Source organism: Carassius gibelio, chromosome B2 (genome assembly GCF_023724105.1).
Source record: "Carassius gibelio isolate Cgi1373 ecotype wild population from Czech Republic chromosome B2, carGib1.2-hapl.c, whole genome shotgun sequence".
Lineage (NCBI taxonomy): Eukaryota > Metazoa > Chordata > Actinopteri > Cypriniformes > Cyprinidae > Carassius > Carassius gibelio.
The window spans coordinates 13,749,166-13,760,154 of NC_068397.1; the positions used below are offsets into that span (position 1 = coordinate 13,749,166).

General features: G+C 36.5%; 1 protein-coding gene across 1 annotated transcript; it reads left to right on the forward strand.

Annotated features, from left to right (window-relative positions):
- The first annotated feature begins 2,955 nt into the window (after positions 1–2,955).
- On the forward strand, positions 2,956–9,494 carry LOC127951356 (noelin-3-like). The gene is made up of 6 exons (XM_052549208.1): positions 2,956–3,187; positions 5,769–5,912; positions 6,464–6,619; positions 6,953–7,172; positions 7,289–7,395; positions 8,117–9,494. The coding sequence occupies exons 1-6, from the start codon at positions 3,119–3,121 to the stop codon at positions 8,792–8,794; spliced, it is 1,374 nt and encodes a 457-aa protein (XP_052405168.1). The 5' UTR covers positions 2,956–3,118; the 3' UTR covers positions 8,795–9,494.
- Positions 9,495–10,989: the final 1,495 nt, after the last annotated feature.

The following is a 10,989-nucleotide window of genomic DNA, read 5'->3' on the forward strand; positions in this document are numbered from 1 at the left end:
ATGGGCCGACTGATTCAAGCTGATAGAAGAGCAACTTTGACTGAAACAACCACTTGTTACAACCAAGGTATGCAGCACAAGCATTTGTGAAGCCACAACACGCACAACCTTGAGGTGGATGGGCTACAGCAGCAGAAGACCCCACCACTCATCTCCACTACAAATAGGAAAAAGAGGCTACAATTTGCACGAGCTCACCAAAATTGGATGGTTGAAGACTGGAAAAATGTTTCCTGGTCTGATGAGTCTTGATTTCTGTTGAGACAGTAATGGTGTGGGGGATGTTTTCTTGGCACACTTTAGGCCCCTTAGTGCCAATTGGGCATTGTTTAAATGCCACCGCCTACCTGAACAATGTTTCTGACCATGTCCATCCCTTTATGGCCACCATGTACCCATCCTCTGATGGCTACTTCCAGCAGGATAATGCACCATGTCACAAAGCTTGAATCATTTCAAATTGGTTTCTTGAACATGACAATGAGTTCACTGTACTAAAATGGCCCCCACAGATCTCTACCCAATAGAGCTCATCTTTGGGATGTGGTGGAAAAGGAGCTTCGTCCCCTGGATGTGCATCCCACAAATCTCCATCAACTGCAAGATGCTACCCTTTCAATATGGGCCAACATTTCTAGAGAATGCTTTCAGCACCTTGTTGAATCAATGCCACGTAGAATTGAGGCAGTTCTGAAGGCGAAAGGGGTCAAACACAGTATTAGTATGGTGTTCCTTATAATCCTTGGGTAAAACTTGCCACTAAGTAAATTAAACCAAAAATCAAATGGATACCTAGCATGGCTAACTATGAACACAGAGATGTGCTGCTTATCCCATCACTTGTTTCTGGCCCCAGCTGGTGCAGTCAGCTTTCAGTGAAGCATTGCTGGATTAAAATGACTGCTTGTGTCATTTAAAACCAACTTATTTTTAATTGTTCAGTAATATCTAAAAGAGTGTGATTTCATTGACATTGACTGTAAACTGGTATGACACTAAAGTAAAAAATGTTTTCTCTTTTGATAAAGGAGCATATAAAGACAGAAGCCTACCTCTAAAAAAAGGACAGACTAACCACATATGTTGCCAAGCAACTAATTGAGCATGTGAGCAGAGGCACAGTGAAGTTTATGCTCCAACTTCTGATGAGGCAGTTTCAGCATATAAGGTCTGTAGATGATATGCTTGTTTTCTTGGTTAATAGTGTATACAGCAATTGTAAGGTGACATTTTATATTAGGCTACCTTCAGTTTACCTTTCCTACTATTATACTGTTGTACATTAATGAACAATAAAATAAAAAAAGTGTCATGCAACTGTATTTTTACCTTTTTTTATTTACATTCATATTTCAAAATACATCATTTGGATTTTTAAGTATTCTAGACTTAATGTTTCTAAATGTTCTGTTTATCATAAGCGTGCGCTGCAACACCTTTAAATGCTCAAGCTCCCCAAATAAGAATGGATTTTTTTTTATTGGCTGTTAGTGTTTTCCCATCAGCTGGGAAAAAATTAGAAAGTTATTCTAATAATAGATCATCTCAATCAGGAGCATTGCCAGTGCCATACCCTGGCTGTCTAGTCAGGTAAATGCAAAGTAATATATTGCAGGATTAACTGAGATATATTACTATGTGTCACATATAATTTGCAATTGTTTAGAAAAACGAGTAAATGAAAGCATTATGGTTGTTCAACAGTGGAGTAAATGAGGCCATTTAGAAAATTTTGCAGCATTGAGAATTGTAGTCAATTAAATTTCTGTTGAAAACATTGACCATTCCGACCGGTTGTGAGAATCCGTATCATAGCTCTTAAAACGCTGAATAGGATTTATCTCATTACAACAAAGCAGATATACGATGATAATAAAAGTTTCATTGTGAAGTTTAGTTTTACATTGATTAGCAGTTTTTGTACTCAATGAGTTTGCACTGAACTGACTGACAGCTTCAGTTATTATAAAGTAAGCACTCTTTGCTCACTATCTCATTTCATTCACAATTTGAGAAAGAAAATGTTCATTATAGAGACTTTGTGACCTTTCTTAATATGCTTCATACTTTAGTATTATATTATTATTATTATATTATGAAAAAAGAAACATCTACTGGTTGTAGGGGTAATTTAACGTTTTTATCTTTATTTTTAAATATAATATTTTAAATATAAACATATATATATCTCATTTTGGTCATCACATTGAAAATAAGATGATATTCATTGAAAATAAGATGATATTCAGTCTTTTGAGCTTAAAGTGTTAAGAAAACTGGCTACTGGAAATTCCATTAAAAAGTAGCTATATTACTTTAAAGTGGTCTCTTCCCATTTGTAGTGTAATGATCTAAGCTTGGCTTTATGTGATTCATCTTCGGAAGAACCACACACACTTCTTGTCACGTTGAAGGAATTTGATTAAATCATTGACCAATACCTTGGCTTTTTGTGAATAAAGCCACTGAACCAAATCGTGTGGGCCTTATAAGTTATTGAATGGTTGTTTACATAAAAATGTGGAACGAAATATGCACATTATGTGTTTTGCTGTAATCACTGGTGGTTTAAAAAATGAATGAATGCTGTTACCACCTATTTGTTTCATAACTTAGTTATGACCGATTTTATTACATTTAAGTCATGTTAAAAATGTACAATTAAATCACAATTCTTAATTCCATAAATATTTTCTTCTAAATTGCTAAAATAATCTTTAATTGTATTGTTCAGGAAACAGAATCGTTCGATTCTTTACGATTTCTATCTCTATAGTAAGCAACATCGAATGGACATTTTTATTATGTTTAATCTTTATTGACATTGTACAGATATAAATGTCGTGATTGTAGCTCTTTAATTTACTCTTGGATGTATTTTAGTTCGGGTAATGAATGAGTAACCCCGCACAGTAATGCTCTAATGATGTAATATCCGCTGAGAGTCTCCACACATCTCTCAAACTTTTCTGCGCCCGGAGCGACGATGACAGCGCACGCACTTTCTGCGGCTCTATCGAGGGTCTCCGATCCCAAGATACTGACAAGAAGCTCGATCTGAAACATCGGAGAGTGAAGCAGGTTGGAAGAGAGACGTAGGAGGGAGACTGGAGGCAGAATGCGGGCGCTGTTCGTGGTGCTGAAACCGCTGTGCTTTCTCGCTCTGCTCGGCTACTGCCCTTCCGCGGTGAGTGCTGTGCTTCCTGACTTTACACAGACACAAACTTGACATGTCTGGAGTCCAGCTCCTACTACACCTCTGAGTCATAGGAACGGAATATCTGCAAAGTGATAAACAAAAGTGATATGTTCAGTGAGATCTACTTATGCGATAATATCCTTTTAATGGCAAACTCAAAGAGAAAGAGAACATAAATGCAATAAAACCTAAGCTGCGTGAAAATCTTGATGCATGTGGGATACTTTAAACAACTGATTTTATATAACTTTCTCTATGATTGCAGTACAAATGGTCAAATATTTTTAGACCTTTTTTATTATAGCGAATGTGCCATACATTAAATTGTTAATGGACAATTTCTGCAGTTGTTAGAAAGGTTCCTAAACATCCGCCTGTATTGAGAATTGGCTTTGAATGGGTTTATTTAACCGTTTTGGTAACACTTTGTATAACGTATCTAGTTAAATGCAACATATATTTCCAATACAATAATAAACATGTGATACAGTGTATTGTGTACGTGTGCATGAAATTATCATTATTTTCTCCACGTAGTTTCATTTCTCCAATCTACAACTATTATACTAGAAGATATTATGTTTACACTAAAACCAATTAAGATGGATGTTTACTACATTAGGAGAAACCTATAATTGAATGCAGTACTGTATAGTATGTACACAAAATGGATATTCCAATAACCTAATTTAAAATATTGTTATACTAATATAGTAGTAGTATATTTTGTTAAATTAAGAGTTCATTAGTAATCTACAGTATATGGTAATGATAAAATGTTTAAATTAGCAAATGCTTTTTCTTCCTCAGCGTTTTGAGTATATTCTCAGCACTACTATTAATCTGAACACAATCCCTAATGGGTCTATTTTAGCACTGGGTCAAGATCAGAACTGCATTTGGATGCATGGCCAATTATTTGTCATGTGACACCCAAATAACTGCATGAATTTTACGCAATCCGTGACTGGAAATAAAAGAAATCCATAGTATCAGTGAAAGTGTCATGAGGATCTCTCATCCAGTCTTAATAAACCCAGCTGCAGGTCTTATTTGAGGAGCAGAATCCCTCTGCTCATATTCCATAATGGCAGTGAACTAGCAGGAAGTACCCGTCCAACTTGGATATGTTACAATTTGCTGAAATTGCAGTTAGTTGTTAGTTGCAGCAGCATCAGGAAATGTGCCAGAGTGTGTAAAGAACTCTCTTTTTCAGCTCGCCTGTTAAAGGCTAGTCCCCAGAGCCGGCCTTTCAGAGCCCGCTGCGAGAGTGGAAAAAAAATGAATGTGGGTCTTTACAAATCCCCTTTATTGTTGCAGACAATCTAGGGAAATTTTGGGGGATGAATGCAGAGAGAGTCTTTATCATGAAGGTGCTGCGATAGGGTGATATTTGTTGTCAAATCATGCTATTTATGGTCTGCCATGTTTTAGTGTCGTGTGCTTGGATTGCTTTCAGAATTCTGATGAATCAGTGTGAATCGAAATGAATGTTGAGTGGAATACACAGTAACTGCATGGTATTTCTCCTGTGAATTTATTAAATTATTTATCAAATGAAGCCATGGAGTCTTATAGAGTCAGAGACAAAGAGTTAAAGGAATTAATGTTAGCAATTAAAGTGTGAAGAGAAAAGCTGCATCCATTATCCATTGTTAAGGTGTTTTTGCTTAATACACAATCTTCTGTTGTACACTCAAATCAAAATCCACCTACATATGTTTTATTACTGTTTATGTTTTTAAACTGTGCTTGTCCTTCAGTATGTATATTTCTCTCCTGATTCAGCTGAGATTACTTTTTCTCTGGAGAAATCAATAACATGCATTTAACCAGAAGTGACAGTTTGAAGTTAAAAATGTTCTTATTTTTTGTTTGTGTCTTACACACACACACAGCTTCTCAGTTAACATGACTTTTAAGACTGGGAGTCTTGTGGATTATTGTGATGTTTTCATCAGCTGTATGAACTCATATTCTGATGGCACCCATTCACTACAGAGGATCCATTGGTGAGCAAGTGATGTAAGGCTAAATTTCTCAAAATCTTCTCTGATGAATGGATGGCCTGATTAACTCACTATACATTTGTAGCTATTGTTTTGGGTTGACCTGTCTTTAAAATCAATTTACCCAGATAGCTGGACATTATAAATAAGAGACATGCTTGTGGAATCAAAGAAATTTGAGGCAGGCTATTAATTTTAACAAAAACATAGACTCCCAGATTTACGCACAAAACAAATGATAGGCATATTTAAAAATGATTAGCATATTTACTCAATCATCTTTCAATATAACAAATGAAATAAGTTATAGACTGAAAAGGCATAATAAAATGAAGCACTGGAAGTGAATAGTGTGCCATGCAAGTTTATCGTAGTTCGCACTAAATATCCACATTTCAGTATCACTCTGCTGCTTAAAACATGCTGGAGGCTTGGAAATCAGATTATGTTGCATTATATGTCATTAAAATACATTGCATTAAGAATGTCATTTAGAATTTTAAATTGTAAACAGAAGACACCAAGATATGACATGCATGCTTGTGTGTATTTGTGTACAGACCATCAGACCAAAGGAAGGCTGGCAGGTGTACAGTTCAGCACAGGATGCCGACGGCCGCTGCATTTGTACGGTGGTGGCACCAGAACAGAACTTGTGCTCCAGAGACGCAAAGAGCAGACAGCTCCGCCAGCTACTGGAGAAGGTGTGTGTGCACAAAATGTGTGTCTAAGAACTCTAAAGTCGCTTTATATTGAGATCGGGTTTAGATAACAAAAGCTCTCATTTTAGCAATTTGGAAGCATTATGCTCGACTGCACGCCATTGTCATCTATTAAGAATGCCACGGGCTTCTCTGCAGATGATTGTGGAGGAGCATAAAGATGACGGTAATGCAAAAAGGCCTGAAGGGTGTTTTAGGCCCCCCCATTGCTTCTTCTTCCTACGTTTTTCTTCTCTGTTACTGTAAAAATTCTGCAATAGTTATCGGCCCATTTGTGTCTTTCTTTGTTTTGTGGATGATAGTGAAAGAAGTTTTAAATGTGTCAGCTGTGGTATGTCTCTAAGATCTCTCCGTCTTTGCTTGGGTTGCTTTGAGTGGAGTTATGGAAATGCAGAATTCCTTGGAGACATGGTGTCAGGGCTGATTTACACCATTTGAAAATATCATTTAAATCTATCGCATCTTCCTTTTTTGCAGTTCAAAGAATGATTAATGGATCCTAACTTCATTTCGGCCCGTCTTCCTCTCTTCAGATTCAGAACATGTCGCAATCAATCGAGGTGCTGAACCTGAGGACCCAGAGGGACTTCCAGTATGTCATGAAAATGGAGAGCCAGATGAAAGGACTCCGATCTAAGTTCAGACAAATCGAGTCGAACCGAAGAACATTATTGACTAAAAACTTTCAGGTGGGCTACCATTAAAGTCATGCCTCAGAGGAAATCAATAGTCCTTTCTCATACGAACAGAGTGGTTTGAAAGAGCCACATTCCTGCCATTACTCTCCAAGAATAAAGAATAAAATCCCACTTATAAGCTTCTTGTCTTTATTCACAAACATTTGAAAAGGCCACATGCAGTTCAGCATTCTTGGAAATCCTGTAAACCTCTAAAGGTCATGTTTTTATTTATATCATTTTGCTCTAACATGTCATTGTTTAGAGAGTCTCGCAGTCAACAGTCTTGCATAAGCAAATCTCCCCTCAAGTAATTTTTATTTAAATGTGTGTCTGGTCTTGCAGGAGCTGAAGGGGAAGATGAACGAACTGCAGCCACTGATTCCAGTGCTGGAGCAGTACAAGACTGACGCCACACTCATTTCCCAGTTCAAGGAGGAGATCAGAAACCTGTCTTTGGTGCTGACTGCTATACAGGAGGAGATAGGAGCATATGATTATGAGGAGCTCCAGCAAAAGGTCTTCGGCTTAGAGGGAAGACTGAGGAACTGTATGAGCAAACTAAGTAAGTTGAAACATGGTATTTTCTTGTGTGACCTGTTACGTGTTCCTTTAAAGTTCAAGGTGTGTTGGCATGCTTATATAATAGCTGACATTACTTGTCGTTTTTCATTGTGTCAGCCTGTGGTAAGCTGATGAAAATCACGGGGCCCATCACTGTAAAGACATCAGGAACGAGGTTTGGGGCTTGGATGACAGACCCTCAGGCTTCACCTAAGAACAACAAGGTAATAATCTATGACATTTCTTCCAGGAACAGTTTTTTTCTTCATTATTTTTATTCATAAAAAAATAACTTAAATAAACAGTTCAAAGACATGAACAAAACCAACCAGCTCTGAGATCAATCACAACTTATAAACTTAAATAATACAAAAAAAAATAATAATAATCATTTTAATCAGATGGAAAAAGAGATAAAGATATGAGACTGTTATTTAATATTAAAATAAATAAAAATGTAATACATAAAATAAAATGTTATATGAATTATTTTATTATTTAATATTATATTATATATTTTTTTATTTTATATAATAAAAAAATTATCATGGTTTACAAAAAAAATCTGGATTGTTAATAAAAATGAGCACCAAGTCAGCAGAATGATTTCTGAAAGATCGTGTCACATTGAGGACTGGAGTAATGGATGCACAAAATTCTGCTTTGATATTAATATAAGTTTAACTGTATTAATGTATATAATTTCTCACTTCAATATGATGGTTTGTGCACTCCATGCAGCTGTTAAACACATTTTTCGACATTTTAGGTTAGATTGTCATGTAACTGCTGAAGAATAACTCATGGTGAGGTGTCTTAAAAAGGGTTAATCTATAAAAATCAATGTCTGTATGGAGTTTTACTTCCTATGTTGTGCTGTTTAAATGATGCATACAAATACAAGTTTCAATTGTTATTTATCACATTTGTAATGTTCTAATGCAGGTCTGGTACATGGACAGCTATACAAACAACAAGATTGTCCGTGAGTACAAATCAGTTAGTGACTTTGTGTCTGGGGTCGAGTCAAGAACCTACAACCTTCCGTTCCACTGGGCAGGAACTAATCACGTGGTCTACAATGGCTCCCTGTACTACAACAAATACCAGAGCAACATCATTGTCAGATATAGCTTTGAAAGTGGCCGGGTTATGACCCAACGAGCACTTGAGTCCGCTGGCTTCCACAACGTCTACCCGTACACCTGGGGCGGATTCTCCGACATTGACCTGATGGCCGATGAGCTTGGTTTATGGGCCATCTATGCCACCAATCAGAATGCAGGGAACATAGTGATCAGCCGGCTGGATCCTCTGACCATCCAGGTGCTAAACTCTTGGAACACAGAGTACTCCAAACGAAATGCAGGTGAGTCGTTCATGATCTGCGGCACGCTGTACATCACCAACTCCCACCTGACCGGTGCTAAGGTATACTACTCTTATTCCACCAAAACATCTACCTATGAGTACATGGACATCCCAATCCATAACCAATACTTTCACATGTCCATGCTGGATTACAACGCCAGGGATCGTGCACTGTATGGCTGGAATAATGGCCACCAGGTACTGTTCAACGTCACGCTGTTCCACATTATTAAAACTGATGACGAATCCTGAGGGATCTACCCTGAGGTGAGAGGAAAACGTTGATGCTGTAATCACCGTAGTATTGCTGTGAAATAATGGCTTTTATATATTTTAATCAAAAGATGAGTGCCTCTGGAGATGTCAGTCAGCATTGCACTCTTCCATTTGTAAACAATCATGGGTAAAAACTCAAACTCGGTCTCAGATAAGGATATTCATGGACTTTTAAAGCTCTATTTAAATGTTGTTTGTGCAACTTCCAGTGTGTAGCAGTGGTGTTCAGCTATAATACTCGATTCTTCAAAGAATGTAACAAACACTTTTAACTAGTAACTTAGAAACTTTAAATAAAAATAATTATTAAGGACATTACATACTGATCTATCAAACTGTTTCTTGGTTTTAGCTTGTCCAATGTTTAGAAGAGTAAGAAGATATTTTCAGCTATTTTTATGACTTACATTTAAAGGAATTGTTCACCCAAAAATAAGCATTGGTCATTATTTACTCATCTTTGTGTTGTTCCAAAACTTTATGGATTTCTTTTTTTCTGTGGAATACCAAAAAAATATATTTTGAGAACTAAATATATAAAAAACTAATATCTAAAAAATGGAAATCACTGAGCTCTAATATTCTTTGGTTCCCAGTATTCTTTAAAATGTCTTCTTTCATGTTCCACAGAGGGAAGAAAAACATGCAGAGTTTGGAATAAAGTGAGGGTGAACATTTACAGAATCCTTATTTTTGGGTAAACTGGCCCTTTAAAGCTAACAAATATATATATATATATATATATATATATATATATATATATATATATATATATATATATATATATATATATATATATATATATATAAGCTGACATTGTACAGTGTAATTACAATTAAAAAATGCTACTTTAAGTGTTCATGGTTTGGCGTTGTTTCTGTGTACTTATATACCTACAGATTGAGAAAATAATTAATTTTAGTATCAGTATTCAATAATGTTACTTCTATACCTCATATTTCTAGATGTAATTCAACAAAGGCCTTGTTTGTTTTCTTTTTTCTGCCGAAGTAAATTTGTGGATGAGAGAACTTCTAAAGGTTCAGAGGTCTTTGTGATTTTGCTTTTGATACTGATGAAAGTGATTTTTTTTTTCATTTAGTGATAATGATCAGAGAAAAAAAAATGTCTTCTGTTATTACTCATTCAGAATTCATCTCCCTGATAAAAGACCGAGATGAAGATTCAGAATGTGCAGATAAAATGCACACGGTTAATAACGTAATCTCAGTTCCCTGAGATAAAGGAACAAATACTGTGTCTTGCTAGACGCAAATGGGAAAAAGCCTTTTTTTCTCCTGAACTGAAGCCATTTTTCATTCATGCAGTGAAATTGCCTGGCCATTGGTTAGTGAAATGTATTAAAAACAAACCAATGGCTAGGCAGCGGAGAATGGGCGGGGCATCTGGCTATATAAGCGGGCGTCAACCACAGAATTCTCAGGTTGCTTCGACTGAAGCGATGACTGAGTCGTGCAACTACATTGCATGGCTTGCAACACAGTATTTGTTTCCATATCTCAGGGAACTGAGGTTACATTAGTAATCGAGTACATTCCCTTTCACACGCATTTGGGAACACAGTATAATCATGCCATGCTAATGTAGTGGAACGACTAAAAGTATCAAACTTCTATGAGCAACCAATGCACACACAAAAGTTAACAACAACCCAAAGCTAAGACGGGCTGAGCTTCCTGAGATCACACAAGGCCTGGTTAATCTCTACAAAGTACTCCTGTAACTTCAACACCCAGGGGTCAAGAGCTAACAGGTGAACTAATACCAGAGAGCTTGAGCGTGATATGTAAAAAAAGGGGGAATATGGTCATACTTCCTGGTTCTAGTAAGAACTCTAGCTGCTGCATTTTGGACTAACTGGAGTTTGTTTACCAAGCATGCAGAACAACCACCCAATTAAGCATTACAATAATCTAACATTGAGGTCATAAATGCATGGATTAACATTTCTGCATTTGACATTGAGAGCATAGGCAGTAATTTAGATATATTTTTGAGATGGAAAAACGCAGTTTTACAAATAGTAGAAACTTGGTTTTCTAAGGAATGATTGCTATCAAATAGCACACCTTGGTTCCTAACTGATGACAAAGAATTGACAGAGCAACCATCAAGTCTTAGACAGTGTTCTAGGTTATTACATGCAGAGT

What these genes read in the sequence shown, in the direction of transcription:
- LOC127951356 (XM_052549208.1), top strand. Translation starts at nt 3,119, where the DNA reads ATGCGGGCGCTGTTCGTGGTGCTGAAACCGCTGTGCTTTCTCGCTCTG. An exon ending in TATTGACTAAAAACTTTCAG is followed by an intron (nt 6,620 to 6,952) that starts GTGGGCTACCAT and finishes CTGGTCTTGCAG; the next exon opens with GAGCTGAAGGGGAAGATGAA. An exon ending in CTTCACCTAAGAACAACAAG is followed by an intron (nt 7,396 to 8,116) that starts GTAATAATCTAT and finishes GTTCTAATGCAG; the next exon opens with GTCTGGTACATGGACAGCTA.